The sequence below is a fragment of the Pezoporus flaviventris genome, unplaced genomic scaffold (genome assembly GCF_033815535.1).
Source record: "Pezoporus flaviventris isolate CSIRO_AGI_PZ_B2104156 unplaced genomic scaffold, CSIRO_AGI_Pfla_v1 ptg000125l, whole genome shotgun sequence".
NCBI lineage: Eukaryota > Metazoa > Chordata > Aves > Psittaciformes > Psittacidae > Pezoporus > Pezoporus flaviventris.
The window spans coordinates 1,007,707-1,025,105 of record NW_026892673.1 but is presented as its reverse complement, the minus strand read 5'-3'; the positions used below and the strand labels follow the sequence as shown (position 1 = coordinate 1,025,105).

Below are 17,399 nucleotides of genomic sequence, written 5' to 3'. Positions count from 1 at the left end.
TACTTAGTTTGGTTACATTCACAGAGTTTCCTGCCTGCTCTGCATTCAGCTGACATAGCCTATCACAGTCTGTCACGGTTTAGAGCCTAGCCAGTAACTCAGAAGCATGCAGCAGCTCTCTCACCCAGGACAGTATCCACCCCTTATTCCATACCATTCACGTCATGCTCAGATCACACATTTTTCAATATACCATCACTCTTGTCTCATATATAGATATACACACACACACAAAGAGAGAGATATCATTCTTTAGTCCATGGACCAATCCCCATAAAGCTACTGTATTCATCCAGTCCATGATGCTGGGTTCCATCTCTTGTAACAGTCTTTCAGAGCCAGAAAGAGGCTGTGTGCAGTGTTGGATTGTTGCCTGCTGATGACAACATGAAACTCATCTCGTTTCATCAAAATTGATTCTTTGCTGGGGTGATGATCGCAAGTCAGGGTCAGTCACTGGTGACCTGAAGACATATAGCTGGTGAGCTATAAAAGTTATATAGCAGGCAACAGCATACAACCGAGTTCATTGGCTGTTTTTCTCTAAAATCAAATCTTGAGGTACACATCAGACTTCCCCATCTTCCCACATTACCAAGCATATCCAGGTCTCTGAGCAAAAGAAATCCCACGAGTGGGTTTGCCTTTACCTGAAACAGGAATAACCCACACCGCCTTCCCCAGCAAGTTCTTTATGTGCACCACAGGAAATTAAGCCCCCTCTACAATAGGTAAAAGTTCTGACTGGGCTGGGCCAGCCCTGTGGGCAAATCGTCTGGTGTTAACCAACCAGATGGCTTTAGGTAAATAGGTATTCCAATGTTTGAAAGTCCCACCACCCGTTGCTCTCAGAGTAGATTTTAACAGCCCATTGTACCATTTGATTTTCCCAGAGGCTGGAACATGGTAGGGGATGTGATATACTCACTCAATGCTAGGCTCTTTGGCCCAAGTGTCTGTAAGGTTGTTCCAGAAATGAGTCCCTTTGTCTGACTCAGTTCTCTCTGGGGTCCCATGGCACCACAAGATTTGTTTCCCAATGCCCAGGCTAGTGTTCCGGGCAGTGGCGTGGGGCACAGCGTACATTTCCAGCCATCCGGTGGTTGCTTCCACCATGGTAAGCACATGACGTTTGCCTTGGCAGGTTGGTGGGAGTGTCATAGTCAAAGTGCCAGGCCTCCCCATATTTGTACTTCAGCCATCGTCCTCCATACCAGAGAGTCATTAACCACTTGGCTTGCTTAATTGCAGCACATGTTTCACGGTCATGAATAACTTGGGCAATAGTGTCCATTGTTAAGTCCACCCCTCGATCACGAGCCCATCTATATGTTGCATCTCTGCCCTGGTGGCCTGAAGTGTCATGGGCCCACTGGGCCAAAAATAATTCACCCTTATGTTGCCAATCTAAGTCCATCTGAGCCACTTCAATCTTAGCCGTTTTGTCCACTTGTTGGTTGTTCTGGTGTTCCTCAGTGGCCCGACTCTTGGGTGCTGTCATGAATTAAACTTTAGCCAGACAGCTTGTTCACTCACTTCCAGTGAGTGGTGCCAGGCTGAAAGCAATCGAGGCCCCCCCCTCGGGGCTCTACGGGGCAGTCGTTTTCAAGTGTACTGGACTCCCCTCCAAGTAAAAGTGAACTGTGGCTTGCAGTCTGCTGCAAAGGAATTGAGAAAAATGCATTGGCAATTTCAATCGTTGCACACTACTTGGCTGCCTTTGACTCTAGTTCATACTGAAGTTCTGGCATGTCCGGTATGGCAGCACTCAGTGATGTGACTTCATTCTGGCCACAATAGTCTGCTGTTATTCTTCACTCTCTGATAGACTTTCGCACTGGCCATATGGGGCTGTTAAAGGGTGAGCAGATCCTACTGACCACTCCTTGGCTTTCCTGTCTACGGATGAGCTTATGGATGGGAATCAGGGAGTCTCGGTGCGATATTGCCGCTGGTGCACTGTTGTGGTTGCAACTGGCACTTGTTCTTTGACCTTCAGTAACCCCACAACAGAAGGTTCCTTTGAGAGACCAGGTAAGGTGGACCGCTGCTTAATTTCCTTTCTCCAAATCAACAGTATGAAAAGCCCATTGGTACTCTTTTAGGTCTTTGAAGTACTCTCTCCTGAGGTAGTTTATGCCAAGGATGCATGGAGCTTCTGGACCAGTCACAGTGGGGTGCTTTTGCCATTCCCTCCCAGTCAGGCTGATTTCAGCCTCCAGTACAGTCAACTCTTGGGATCCTCCTGTCACTCCAGAGTTATAAATGGGTTCCACCCCTTGACAGCTTGATGGCATCAGGGTACACTGTGCACTGGTATCTACCAGAGCCTTATACTTCTGTGGGACTGATGTGCCAGGCCATCTGATCCACACAGTCCAGTAAATCCGATTGTCCCCTACCTCCACCTGGCTGGAGGCAGGGCCCCTGTAATAGTGGTCACAACATTGGTCACTTAAGTCTTGTAGGCAGGGATTATTCTTCTTTTTCACAGGAGCTGGAGTAAAATCAGCTCTTCCACTCCATCTGGGAACCTGCTCACCAGAGACTGAAGCCGTAGCTTTCATGGAATGATCATCCCATGGGTTGATATAAGAGCAGTATTGTAACTAAGGTATAACACAAAACCACTACTGCTACCACCAAAAATAATTTGATAAGGGAAATAACAAGGGAAGAAAAGAAAACTGTTTACTACCCGCTGACCGATACCCAGCCCAACCAAAGCAGCGATCTAGTCCTTCTGGGTATTTGCCCCCAGTTTATATACTGGGTAAGACATGCTGTGTTATAAAATACCCTTTTGGCTAGTTCAGGTCAGTTGTCCTGTGTCTGCTTCTTCCTGGCTTCCTCTCCTCCCTGTCAGAGCATGAGACTCAGAAAGTCCTTTGTCAGAGTAAACATTACTTAGCAACAACTAAAAACATCGATGTTATCAGTGTTGTTCCCAGGCTGAAAGTCAGAAAAACACAGCACTGCACCAGCTGCTAAGAAGGAGAAAAAATGACTTCTACTGCCAAACCCAGGACATTGTCATGATCAAATCCAATTTGTTTCTGAATTTTTAGTAGGATAGGCCACTTTTTTCTGCTCTTCCTGTCTCCAGTTTTGAGTTTTAAAAATTACATTTTGATGCCTGGGAATGCTGCACCTTGTTGAGGATGTGTCCCGAGAAATCCAAGTCAACTTAGATCTTTGACTGCTTGCTTGTACCCTGTGTGATACTTAGGTAGAGAAATGAAAAGATCAGTGACAGTCAGTAATATGAATCATAGAATTATAGAATCAACCAAATTGATCAACCTTTAAGATCATCAAGTCCAACCTCCTGCCAATGCTACCACTAAACCGTGTCACTGAGGGCTTCATCTACATGTTTTGTGAACACTTCCAGGGACGGTGACTCCACCACTGCCCTGAACAGCCTGTTCCAATTCCTGAACACCCTCTCTGTGAAGAAATTGTACCTCATCTCCAGTCTAAACCTCCCCTGGTGCAGATTGAGGCTCTTTCCTCTTGTCCTGTCACTTTTTCCTTGGGAGCAGAGACCAGCCTTCTCCTGTTTCCATCGTCCTGTCAGGCAGTTTTAGAGAGCAATAAGGTCCCCCGTGAGCCTTCTTCAGACTAAACCCCCCCAGGTCCCTCAGCTGTTCTTCATCACACTTGCACTCCAGGCCCTGCACCAGCTCTGTTGCCCTTCTCTGGCCGTGCTCCAGAACCACAATAACTCTCCTTTAGTGAGGGGCCTAGAACTGGACACAGGATTCGAGGCATAGCCTCACCAGTGCCCAGGACAGGGGGTTAATCAGTGTCCTGGCCCTGCTGCCATACTTGTGCTGATACAGGTCAGGATGCTGGTGCCCTTCTTGGCTGCCTGGGCACAAGCTCACGTTCAGCTCTGTCATTCAGCACCCCCATGTCCTTTTCCATGAGCAGCTTTCCATCCATTCTTCCCCAGGCCTGGAGCATTGCATGGGGTTGTTGTGGCCCAAATGTAGGACCTGGTACTTTGCCTTGTTGAACCTCATACCATTGGCCACAGCCCATTGATCCAGCCTCTCCAGATCCCTCGGCAGAGTCTTCCTGCCTTCTAGCAGGTCAACACTCCCAGACAACTTGGTGTCATCTGCAAATTTACTGAAGGTGCACTCAATCCCCTCATCCACATCATCAATGAAGATGTTAAACACCAAGCCCTGAGGGACACCCTTAGTTACTGGTCGCCAACTAGATGTGACACCATTTACCACAATTCTTTGGGTTCTGCCACCCATCCAATTTCCAACCCAGCTAAGAATACATCTATCCAGGCCATGAGTAGCCATTTTTTCCAGAAGAATGCTTTGGGAGACAGTGTCAAATGCTTTACTTAAATCCAAATACACAATGTCTGCAGCCTTTCCTTCATTAACCAGACAGGTCACCTTATTATAGGGGATCAGGTTGCTCAAGCAGGACCTGGCCGTCATGAACCCATATTCACTGGTCCTGATCCTTCCATTTTCCTGCACTTGCTTTCGATCTCACTTAGGATGATCTCTATGACCTTCCCTGGCACTGAGCTCAGGCTGACAGGCCTGTAGTTTCTGGGGTCCTCCTTCCTGCCCTTTTTATAGAGAGGTGTCATATTAGCCAACCTCCAATCACCTGTGACCTGCCCACTAGACCAGGACTGCTGGTAGATGATGGAGGGTGGTTTGGCAAGATCCTCTGCCAGCTCCTTCACTCTTGGGTAGAACCCATCTGGCCTCATAGACTTGTGTACGTCTAATTGGAGCAGGAGGTCACTAACCATTTCTCCTTGGATTATGGGGACTTCAGTCAGCTCCCCATCTCTGCCATCCAACTCAGGGGACTGAGTACCCTGAGGATGATTGGTGTGTCTATTAAAGACTGAGGCAAAACCACCATTAACTACCTCAGCCTTTTCCTCATCCTCAGTCACTAGGTTTCCCCTGGCATCCAACAGAGGATGGAGGTTCTCCTGGGCCCTCCTTTTATTGCTAATATATTTGAAAAAGTATTTTTTATTATCTTTGATGGCAGTGGCCAGATTTAGTTCCAGCTGTGCCTTTGCCTTTCTGACTTTCTCTTTACAGAACCTAACAACATCTTTGTGCTCCTCATGGGGTGACAGTCCCTTCTTCCACAGGTGATAGATTCTCTTTATTCCCAAGTTCCAGCTATATCTCCCTGTTGAGCCAGACTGGTCTCATTCCTGCCAGGTAGATTTTTGGCCCATAGGGACTGCCTGCTCCTGTGCCTTAAGGATTTCATTCTTGAAGAGCGTCCAGCCTTCCTGGACCCCTTTGTCCTTCAGTAATTTTTCCCAGGGAATTCTGCCAACCAGCATCCTAAACAGGACAAAGTCAGCCCTCCAGAAGTGAAAGGTTTGCTGACCTTCTTCCTGACTTCTCCAAGGATTGAAAATTCAATCATTTCATGATCACTTTGCCCAAAACATGTTCATGACATGTTCATGTTATATGTAGAGAATACTTGTGTGACCACGTATGTGTTGAAAGCCGTTTTAATGCATCTCAGTGCTGTTCTAGATACAATACTGTAACTGGGAACAACTGGGTTCAGGTAGTGCATTGTAACAAGTGGTTCTTCTTTACCTTCAGTTTAACAGGGTGCACTTCAACACAAACATGGAGCTGCATACTTTTGTTTAAAAGTTGTCTTCTTAATGGTGTGGTAGTTCAGCTCACATCCATTGGTCTCAAGGAAAACTGAAGAGAAATTTGCACAAGGGAGAGCACTTCCAAGACCACCAGTAGCAGAAGGGAAAAGCCATGCTTCCTGCTTACTGTTCAGTTATCCTTTCCATGGCCCTGTGAGCCAGATTCTTCAAAGCCCAGTACAATCAATGCATATGCTTTTGAATCCTCTGCCGTTTTCCAGAACATGCATCATTTCATGTAATGAAGGAGCATGCATAATGCTTTTAATAGAGTAATCAAAGAAAATAATAATGCTAAAATACCTCTTACATGTCCCTTCTAAGAAGTCATTCTTGGCATGATATTTAAATTGATTTTCTGAGGCCTTAGTTGCTTGAGTTGCTAGTCTCAAAAATTCAGTGGATACTCGCTCATTCTTAAGTCAGCTGGGCACATCTTGTATTTCTTCCTTAAACCATTATATTTTGATCTTGTTTGATTTTAGTGAGGGAAAAAAAAGCAAGCCAAAGTAGAAAAACCTTCTACTCTCCCTGCATATATTGTGGAGTGAACTGCTACCAAATTGTCACAAAGCCTCAGCTTTCTTCTTAACTGCACTAGAAGAGTTCTGAAGAAATCACAGAGCCAAGGACTATTACTGTCAAGACCCTATTTCCTTTGCCAGAATAGTATGTCTTAAGTAAGCCTGCAGGTTTGGGTTTTTTTAAACCTTTGGCCTCCCCTGCTAGAGGGGGATTTAACTGAGGTCAATTGAAATCATTACTGCCCTGTGACAAGGTCGGGATGTGTATCTGCTCCAGCCCAGCATGCTAATACCAGTATGAACTGTAAATTAAAACAAAGCAACATCTTTTGCAGCAGAATAATCAGCTGCAGTGAGGGGACTGGGCACAACAGGTTCTTAGAGATGATGTTGGAGAATAATAGAGCATCTGAGTGGGGTGCATGTTACTGGCAAGGATCTTACTCTAAGTCTTATCATGTTTTGTTGCTGTTCTTCATCTGGGTGCATGTTTGTTTGCTTCAACTAGGAAGGATAAGCATCAGTTTAAGCTTGTAGGAGTGAGTTTTATTTGGTGTGACCCTACTTTGCTAGTGTTCATCCAGAATGTCACCCAGTGTAGCATATTTCTCCTGTTATGCTCAGGCAGATGATGACCAGGTTCTAGGCTTCCACCAGTCCTTTTTGTTGAAAAGTTCTCAAGGTGCCTGGATGTGCACCAATGAAGTCTTCAGGCTAGCCCTCCACAATATGTCTTACCCTCTGCCTTACTGCTCTTCTGTGCTGTCCTGGTTGAGTAAGGAGTGCTCCTCTCTCTTCTGTCCCTTGAGCTTGGCTGAGAAGCATGGCTGTGGCTTGTGCCTTCTCAAAGCAACCTGGCAGACCTGTGGCTATCCTACAGAATGTGAATATTGAAGTGATTGTTGCAGAATTATTTGTGAATAACTAATTGTTATGTGGGTTTCCTAGCCTTAAAAGGGAAAGGCAGTTTGCAGTTAAAATCACTGGATGATTTTGTAATGCATGCTGAACACTTAAAGCACTGATTAAAGCCTGTTAAATGAGACTTAACATCTGAAAGAATCTGCTATCTTAAGTAATTAGACTTTCCTTTGAGGTAAGGATAGTTGCAGCCCTGCAGTTTAATCAGCAGATGCTGTGGGGTGCTAATGGAAAAACTCTGACCAGAAAAGAGAAGTTGTTCAGCTAAACTTTGATTGCAAAGTAGTGTTGCATCTAATACTCTGACATGACCCACATCTCTCTGAGCTGTTGACTTTCTACAGTTTGAGTCTCCAGGTCAGAAGGGATGTAGAAAAACTGGAAGAAGTCAAAAAGCTGCCAAGATTGTCAGTGTTCTATACGCAGCTTGTAGAGCTGGGAGAGGAGGGGCTAAAGGCAATCTGCCCTGTAGGTGGAAAGTAATTGAGCACTTAACCTGAAAGCAAACTGTCCTTGGTGGTGCCAGACAATGTAACAAAGGACAGTGGTTGCAAACCAGAACTTGGGAAGTTCAGACTGGGTACCAGGGAAGATTCTCACTAGAAGGCTAAAACCCTGGTGCCTGGACACCTTGTGAAGTGTCTGTGCTTGGAGGCTTGGAAGACTCTGCTAGACAAAGCTGTGCCTAATCTAGTGGAAGGTGTCCCTACCTGTGCCGTGGATGCTGGAATAGATGATCTTTAAAGGTCCCTTCCGACCCAAACCATGCTGTTTTAATAGATGCCTCAGTAACCTAAGAAGACCATAGGGCAAATGAAAGTAAAATAAATGCTTATTAATACTTGTGATTAGAAGTGATTCAAGCTGAAATTATTCTGCCTGGCTGGTTTAAGCCATTAGAAAGGAGCTGACATGAATGTGAATTCATTCCAACTTAAGCATGGCTACAAAGAAGACAGAGACTCTTTTTATGAGGAGTCTCTTATAAAAGTAGGACCTTGTTCTTTCTTTAGCTTGAGAGCTAAAACTGTGGAAACTGCCCAGTGATGCTGTGGCTGCCCCATCCCTGGCAGTGTTCAAGGCCAGGTTGGACGGGGCTTGGAGCAACCTGGTCTAGTGGAAGGTGTCCCTGCCCATGGCAGGGGGTTGGAACTGGATGAGCTTTAAGGTCCCTTCCAACCCAAACCAGTCTGGGATTCTAAAAGATTAAGGGTAATGGGTACAAGTTACTTCTGGGGAGATTTCAGATGGACACAAGAGGAAATTTTTTCACACTGAGAACAACCAGCCATTGGAATTATCGCCCCAGGGAAGTGGTGGACTCCCCAGTGCTGGACACTTGATCTGGCTGGACAAGGGTGTTGGGCCATCTAGTCAGGTTGTGCTTTGCATAGAAAGGTTGGACCAGGTGGTCCTTGAGGTCCCTTCCAAACTAGCACTCTGTGATTCTGTAGTCAAAAGGGAAATTATTAATAAGATACTTTACAAAGTCATATCATAGAATGGTTTGAGGTTGGAAAGGACCTTAAAATCATCCAGTTCTAACCCCCTGCCATGGGCAGGGACACCTCACCCTAGACCATGTTGCCCAAGGCTCTGTCCAACCTGGCCTGATGCTACTTAGTTTTCTTAAAGATTCCTTCATGGCCAGGAACCTATCAAGCAACAGTAGACCATACCGGAAAGCTACAATAGGCATAAATGCACAGGTTTTGGTGCACAGGCCACCTCTTCAGCGTGGGTATGCAAGCATCTGTTCTGGGCTGCTTTAATGGTGATAATACTTCCCCTGAAATAATTGGCACAACTGCTGCCATGTGCAAATGAACAAGATGGATGGTGGGTTTAATTGCTTGTGTTCACACTGTGCTGATTGTTAGGAAGCTTCTGCCCAATGCAATAGGAGGTGTATATCAACATGACAAAAAACTGCCTTTTGAAGAGTGACTTCATTGACGCTTGTCTTGCTTGAGGAATTTTCTTTCATTCATTTGTCTACTGCACACTTGACCTGCTCATACTTCTGGCTTTGTTGCCTTCTTAAATTCTGGCTGTAGTTTCCTCATTCACTTTTTCTTTTATGGTTTTATAGTAATTTATCTTGCCTATTCCCCTCACCCTGATCACAGTTTTGCAAGCCAGAGAGTCAGACTCAATTGACTTTCCTTGGTAGAAAGCTGCCCTAGATCTGGATCATCTTTCTTGTCCTTCTCTGGCCTTTCCTTATTGTATAATTATTTATTTATTTATTTCTTAGTGATAAGAAATGCATACAGGATTTGGTATGTGGGTGCTCTCTATGCACTTGTGCAGTTGCTTAATGGTTTTGGTTCTCTGTTCCGTTCTAATAATTGCTAACCCTGTGCTTGCCCTGATAGCTTTTGAGCTCCCAGCTGGTTTTAAAACAATAAATAAAACCTGTTCATTCTGATTTCAGAATCATTTTCCTGAGAGACCATAGCTAATATGTTTTTCCTCTGAGGATTAGCTACACTTACTGAAACCACACTTCATCTACACCACTTTACTTCGTAGGCAGTTATCACTGTGAAATCCTGGCAGTGGTTTTAGAGCTGAATGCTGCTTTTACATGTACTTGATCCTTCTAGTGCTCTGGCAGACCTGCTGGTTTGTGGTGTAACTGATGGCCTTAACAAGTTGCTCCTCTGTCCTGGGTTTAGCAGTAGCAGTCATTTTTTCTCCTTCTTAGTAGCTGGTGCAGTGCTGTGGTTTTGACTTTCAGCCTGGGAACAGCGCTGATAACACCGATGTTTTTAGTTACTGCTCAAATGTTTAGTCTGACCAAGGACTTCCTGAGTCTCATGCTCTGCCAGGGAGGAGGGGAAGCTGGGAAGAAGCAGAGGCAGGACACCTGACCCAAACTAGCCAAAGAGGTATTCCATACCACAGCACGTCATGCCTGGGATGTAACTGGGAGTTACCCGGAAGGGCACTCACGGCTCGGTCGGGCTCGGTTGGCGGGTGGTATCGTATTCTCTTCCCTTGTTATTTCCCTTATCATTATTATTATTGGTGGTAGCAGTAGTGATTTGTGTTATACCTTAGTTACTGGACTGTTCTTATCTCAACCCGTGGGAGTTACATTCTTTCCATTCTCCTCCCCATCCCTCCGTTTCACAGTCAGTTTATCTCTTATGTATTTTTAAAATAAAGATATGTCTTTTCATGTGCTGTTCTTGGTGGAGAGCAGCAGAGCACTGTGAATAACTATTCAGCTCTCTGACAGGCTGTTTCATATGCTGCTCTAGGTGCTGCTTTTCAATGCCTTGTTTTTCAATGCATTTCTCCCTTTTTCTGAAGCTGAATGGACGTGTGCTGAAGGAATAGAGCTTAATATCCTCCCAAAATCCTGAATTGAATTGTGAATGTGAATGACCACACCGTGGTCACTATCAGAATATTGTTTTGTATCTTGGTCCCATGCACTGTTCAGATCAAATCCTGTTGTGTGACTTCCAACTCATTTGGGAATCATTTCTGTTGTTTTGAGGCTCTAGTTTCTGCATGGTGTCTCTGAGGAGACTGCTAAGCATTCGGTGGAAGAACTAGTCTTCCTCTAATACTACATTAACAGAAACATAGAATAGTTAGGGTTGGAAAGGACCGTATGATCATCTACTTCAACCCCCCTGCCATGGGCAGGGACACCTTCCACTAGACCATGTCACCCAAGACTCCGTACAACCTGGCCTTGAACGCTGCCAGGGATGGAGCATTCACAACTTCCTTGGGCAACCCATTCCAGTGCCTCACCACCCTCACAGTAAAGAACTTCTTCCTTATATCCAACCTTAGCTTCCCCTGTTTTAAGTTTGAACCCATTACGTACTACCTTTGTAGTAAATAACAAATATAGCACAGGTCCTATGCTAGTGCATGCAGGTGGATTGTCAAAGGCAGGAACTTTGAGGCTCTGCTGCAAATATTCCCTGGGTTTGGAACACCTCATTGCAGCTATAGCAGATACTTTGCTCCCTTTGAGCTGTTCTTGACAGCAGAGGGAGGAAGTACAGGGTTGCTGGCCAGCTGAACCTGCTATGGGAATGCTTTCAAAGGCCTCAGTCAGTGCCTAGGTCATTGAGGCAATATTGATACTGACTTCCACAGAAACTCCCTTCTGTCACCAAAGCACAGTAGATAAAATCTGATTTTGAAGCACCCTGGTTTATGCCTGGTTCTCAGGCAAGGCCCAAAGCAGATGTGCGATTCAGCACTGAGACAGGCATGCTCTTATCAGTGTGGTGAAGCTGATGGAATGACATGGCCCCAGGTCTTCCAGAAAACCCAAACTTCAGGTCATTGCATTATTTCTGTGTCCTTAGGCCCTCTGTGTTTGTCTGCAAATTGCTCTGGAGCATAACCTCTGGTTGTATTATTTTCTCTCTCTGTACTCTGCATCTTACAGCATGTGGCATCACTGTGAATGTTAGTTTTTCAGTTGTCTTATGAGTTTTTGGAATACATTTGTCAATAAAAGAGCTTTTTGAACTTTTTTTCCTCTCTCTCTGCAGGCTGATGAAGATCCTATCATGGGATTCCACCAGATATTTCTATTAAAGAACATCAACGATGCCTGGGTTTGCACCAATGATGTGTTCAGGCTAGCACTGCACAACTTTGGCTGAGCTGGCAACCCTGAGGCACCCAAGCTTTTATTTTTTATTTTTAGGTTGTGTTTTTTTTTTTTTTGACTCCTCTCCTCTTACTGATATTATTCACACTCACAGAACATTCCAAATATCATACACAAACCTGCAGTGCTGAAGAGTATGAGCAAAGCAAGAGCTGTGACCTGCCCTTCTGCTGAGTTTACATTGTCATAGATGACTTTTTTGTGCATGATGTTTGGAAGTTAGGCTTAGCTGCATTTGACAAGAGAAATTTGTGTTGTACCAGCATGCCTTGGAAAGAAGTAATAATGGAAAAGGTGGTTGTTTATGTACTGACATGATGCTCTATAACCCAAAGAAATGAAAGAACAGCAGCCTGTACAGCCCAGATATTGATTTGTTCAGATGTTTCACTGCTACACAATAAAACCTTGAAATTTTCTTAACAGTTTAATTTGTTTTAATGACTTGGATATGGAGTAGGTGATAGCACTTACTGTGGATGTCCTGTGTCTGGTATAGAAATGCTTACAAACAACGCAGACTGAAGAGCGCTTGACAGTTTTACCAGGGAAGGAAGTTCTGATATGCCCTTGGCCATACAACTTCTTTCTCCCTCCTTCCCAGCAGCTTTTATAGCAAGACTTCTAGCTTGGTTTTTAACACTAAGTTAGTTCTCAGCTGCTAGATTTTACCAGGACAAATGCCTCAACACCCAAGGATGACAACAGTCACAGCAGCTTGTAGTTAATCTTCACGATGGTCATTGTGGCATATCAAAGATGGACTCCCGTTCTGGTGAAATCTGAAGAGCTTTATTGCTGGCATCCCTTTTATAGTCCACTAAGTGCTAAGCAGTAACTTTCCACTCTCTTACTTCCTTGTCATCCTGATTCAGAAAACTACTAAGGGTTTGTCCTGGGTTCAGCAGTAGCAGTCATGTTTCTCCTTCTTGGTACCTGGTGCAGTGCAGTGTTTTGACTTTTGGCCTGGGAACAGAGCTGATAGCGATGTTTTGGTTTGGCCAAGGACTTAGTGAGCCTTATGCTCTTCCAGGGAGGAGGGGAAGCCAGGAGGAAGCAGAGACAGGACACCTGACCCAAACTGACCAAAGAGGTATTCCATACCACAGCACATCATGCCCAGGATGTAACTGGGAGTTAGCCGGAAGGGCTGGGAGACTGCAGGGTTGGAGGAGGTATGGGTCGGTGCTTGGTCGGGCCTGGGGGGTGAGTTATCGGTTGGCTGGTGGTGAGGTGTTGTATTCTCTTCCCTTGTTATTTCCTTTATCATTATTATCATTGATGGTAGCAGTAGTGATTTGTGTTATACCTTAGTTACTAAACTGTTCTTATCTCAACCCGTGGGAGTTGCATTCTTTTTGACTCTCTTCTCCGTCCCTCCGGGAGCCGGGGGAGGACAAGAAGGGGGGAAGTGAGTGAACGAATTGCCTGACTGGGTTTAAACCACGACAGTTCTTTTTGGCGCCCAACGTGGGGCATGAAGTGTTGAGATAACAACAGATCTGACCGGATTAATAGTCACTTGTCACAATGCTGATTTATTGGCTCTCAGAGTTGTTCCTCTTGATCTCACAGTTTCAGAATGTAGTACATTACTTAGAGCCGGTATTTGCTGTGTTAGTGTTTATCAAGTGTGGGGCTTGGGCTAAGGTTCTTGTCTCACTATACTTTATGGCAATGACTTGTAATACGGGAGGGCTCCAGCAGCAGGGTGGGACGGACGTGGCCGTGGACTTGTACCTGGCCGTCCGGCTGCTCTTCACCGTCCTGGCCCTCGCCCTCGCCTCCATCTTTGTGAGGCCGCGGGGAGCCGAGGGCGAGCGGCCCCGGGAGCCGGCGGCTCCTGGAGCGACCCGGGAGAGCGGCCCCGGGGACCGAACGGCGGCGGGAGCGGGGCCGGAGGCTGCGAAGGGACAGCTGCCGGCGGAGGAAGTCGAGGAGCAGAAGGAAGCGGCTGCCGAGCAGCGGGATAAGGCGGTGGAGGAGCCGAGCCCCGCGGCCGAGCCCAGCCCTGAGACGGGCGAGAGCATCCCCCGGAAGCCCCCCGCCGAGCCCCAGGAGGATGCAGGAGACCACGCAGCATTTCCCAGCAAGGCAGAGGAGGAAGAGCTGGACTCAGGAAAAGAGAAGCTGGTGGTGGGAGAGCCGGCAAGCACAGCAGCTACACCAGCCCCAGTGACAAGTACAGCAGCATCGTTTGAGAGTTCTGAAGGTTTTGAATGGCCTTTGGGTATCCTTGGGACCTGCCTGCTGGTTGTGATGGGGATCAGCATGTTGGCACACACACAGACTGTGTTCTACCCACAACCATTTTGTCTGATCTCAAAAGTTAAGCAGAGTCAGGTTTGGGTCTTGTCTGGGGTTAGACGACGATGCAGGGGGACCAAGAGATTTTCCCCAAGGCTGGAGAGTCATGAGTGGCAGGGTGTGTGGGACAGTATGGGCAAGTATCTAGTCCACTGGGCCCCTCCAGTGCTTTGGAAGCGCCGGAGATGGAAGGCAGCTGTATGGAATCCCCAGCAACAAGCTGCAGAAACTGCTGAAGGGGACAGTGAATTATTTTGAGCCTGGTGGGCCCATGGCACTTCAGGCCATCAGAGCAGAGATGCAACATAGAGATGGACTCATGATCGAGGGGTGGACTTAGCAATGGACACTATTGCCCAGGTTATTCACAAGTGTGAACACTGCACACAGTCTCTCCTGCTCTGAAAGACTGTTACAAGAGATGGAGCCTGGCATCATGGACCAGATGGACGCAGCAGCTTTATAGCTACTGGTCCATGCACTTAGATAAGCGTGATGGTATATTGAAAGTGTGGGATCTGAGCATGACGTGAATGGTATGGAATAAGGGGTGGATAATGTCCTGGGTTCAGCAGTAGCAGTCATGTTTCTCCTTGGTAGCTGTTTCAGTGCAGTGTTTTGACTTTCGGCCTGGGAACAGAGCTGATAGCGATGTTTTGGTTTGGCCAAGGACTTTGTGAGCCTCATGCTCTGCCAGGGAGGAGGGGAAGCCAGGAGGAAGCAGAGACAGGACACCTGACCCAAACTGACCAAAGAGGTATTCCATACCACAGCACGTCATGCCCAGGATGTAACTGGGAGTTACCCAAAAGGGCTGGGAGACTGCGGGGTTGGAGGAGGTATGGGTCGGTGCTTGGTCGGGCCTGGGGAGTGAGTTATCGGTTGGCTGGTGGTGAGGTGTTGTATTCTCTTCCCTTGTTATTTCCTTTATCATTATTATCACTGGTGGTAGCAGTAGTGATTTGTGTTATACCTTAGTTACAACTGTTCATATCTCAACCCGTGGTAGTTGCATTCTTTTTGACTCTCCTCTCCGTCCCTCCGGGAGCAGGGGGAGGGCAAGAAGGGGGGAAGTGAGTGAACGAATTGCCTGACTGGGTTTAAACCACGACAGGGTTACAAATATTTACATCATTTGGTCTGTGTTTGAATTGAACATCCTGCTTTATCTTGCAAACTGCCTGCTTTGTTTTGCTAACCGATCTTGACACTTCGATCTTGAAACTTCCGTTGAAGCTTCGTTGTTCTTTTTACCATTCCCAAGGCTTAAGCCTGACCAAGGCAATAGCACCTGGTGTTTTCTTTATGGCTCCCAAGGCTTAAGCCAGACCAGGGCCATAACACCTGGATCCATTTCATTAACTATTTCTGTCCCGTCACCAACAGGTCATTACATTCACCCTCGAAGTAGAACAGGACAGCTGTATTTTCCTCATGGGCAGGACATCACTGCTGCCCTCCTGCAGTTTGTATCCAGCTCTGAAGCTCTGACAAGATCCATGCTTTGTGGGGATTTTCTAAGCATCCCTGTGCTGTTAATGGAACTGGTTGGTAGTACAGCCTTTGCTGTGCAGGTTTCCAGGACCTGGTTGGCTGTCGTGAGACCTCCAACCTGGAGGTGGTGGTGTTCCACCACTGAAGGGATTTACTAATCCCAGACTGGTTTGGGTTGAAGGGACCTTAAAGCTCATTCAGTTCCAACCCCCTGCCACGGGCAGGGACACCTTCCACTAGAGCAAGTTGCTCCAAGGCCCCTGGCCTTGAACACTGCCAGGGGTGGGGCAGCCACAGCTTCTCTGGACACCCTGTGCCAGCACCTCACTGCCCTCACAGGGAAGAGCTTCTGCCTAAGATCTCCTCTCAGTCTCCCCTCTTGCAGGTTAAAGCCGTTCCCCTTTGTCCTGTCCCTACAGGTCCTTGTCCAAAGCCCTTCTCCAGGTTTCTTATAGCCCCTTTAGGCACTGGAGCTGCTCTAAGGTCTCCCTGGAGCCTTCTCCAGGTTCTGTCCAGCAGATGAGGTGTCACAGGATCAGAATTGCCTTCACTTTGCCTTCAGACCTCACTGGGCTGTTAGGACCCGGTTTAAAAGGGATTAGCATGCTTTGCTGGGCTTGCTTTTGAAGTTTATGACCATGGCATTGCCCTTTTTTTGAGGAAAGCCTGGAATGGGGCATGCTCAAGCCAGTCATGACTCAAATCTGCCTGCTTTGGCCTTTGAATTGGAATAGAACTTTCTTGGAAGCTGATATTAGGACCCTCCTGCTCACTATTGCAACATTCTCATGTTCCCTGTTTCAAATTCAGAACTGTTCTGTCGCTGCTTCTATGCTATGAAATTTGTGCTCAAAAGTCTTCACCCAAAGAGATTAGCTCTTTCAGTAGAAAGAGGTGTTTTGTGTGGTTGCTGCTAAGCAAGGATCCTTGTGCTGGAGTTCCAGATCCAAACAAAGCCTGGCAGAGGAGTGAGGATCTAAGAACTTTGCTCTGCAGAAGGATCTGCCCTGCAAGGTCAGGTTATTCCTCCACATAACGAGTTCAGGAAGCCATGAGAGAGCTTGCTTAAAAGTCAGTTTCAAGGGGGAAACATGGGACAGGTGTTAGTTTTAGAACTATCTAAAAATGAGATTCTTTGAGGCCATTAAAAGCTCAAAGCAGTTATCCCCTGGAATTGGCCATGTAGATTGTTCAGGGGTTCTTTCTCCTGCCTTTCTCCACACAGTCACTCCTGGCTCCTTACTGAGACAAATACTGCTGTTTCTAAATCAGTATTGCTTAATATTCTTGAGTCCTACAGGAGCTAGTTGGCCTGTGAGGGGACACAGCCAAAGCAGAGGAGGCCTGGGAGGCCCCAGGAGATCACTAACCCTATAACCAGCCCACCTGAGCCTTCACGGGTGAGGCTTTACATGTCCCCCATGGTACTGGGCCTAGCAGGAGTTCATATTGGCAGTACCACCAGGGCCATGGATGAGATTGCCTGACAAAGGAAGGGCTACAGATGTTGTCTGTCTGGACTTCTGTAAAGCCTTTGACACAATCCCCCACAACATTCTTCTCTCTAAACTGGAGAAATATGGATTTGATAGGTAGACTGGTAGATGAGGAACTGGCTGGATAGTCACATCCAGAGGGTCATGGTCAATGGCTCAGTATCTGGATTGACACCAGTGACAAGGGGCGTCCCTCAGGGGTCCATATTGGGACCAGTACTGTTTAATATCTTCATCAGCGACATAGTGGGATTGAGTGCATCATCAGCAAGTTTGCAAATCATAGAATCAAACAGATTGGAAAAGACCTTTAAGAT

At 46.5% G+C, this 17,399-nt stretch overlaps 1 protein-coding gene across 2 annotated transcripts in view; it reads left to right on the top strand.

The window, feature by feature from the left end:
* LOC133282501 (nuclear transport factor 2-like) overlaps positions 1–12,136 on the top strand; it is a 58,726-nt gene extending 46,590 nt beyond the window's left edge. For both annotated transcript variants that reach the window (XM_061478503.1, XM_061478502.1), the window contains exon 5: positions 11,664–12,136. In XM_061478503.1, the coding sequence (XP_061334487.1) occupies positions 11,664–11,777 (114 nt within the window). In that variant the 3' untranslated portion in view covers positions 11,778–12,136. The remainder of the gene's footprint in view (positions 1–11,663) is intronic.
* Positions 12,137–17,399: the final 5,263 nt, after the last annotated feature.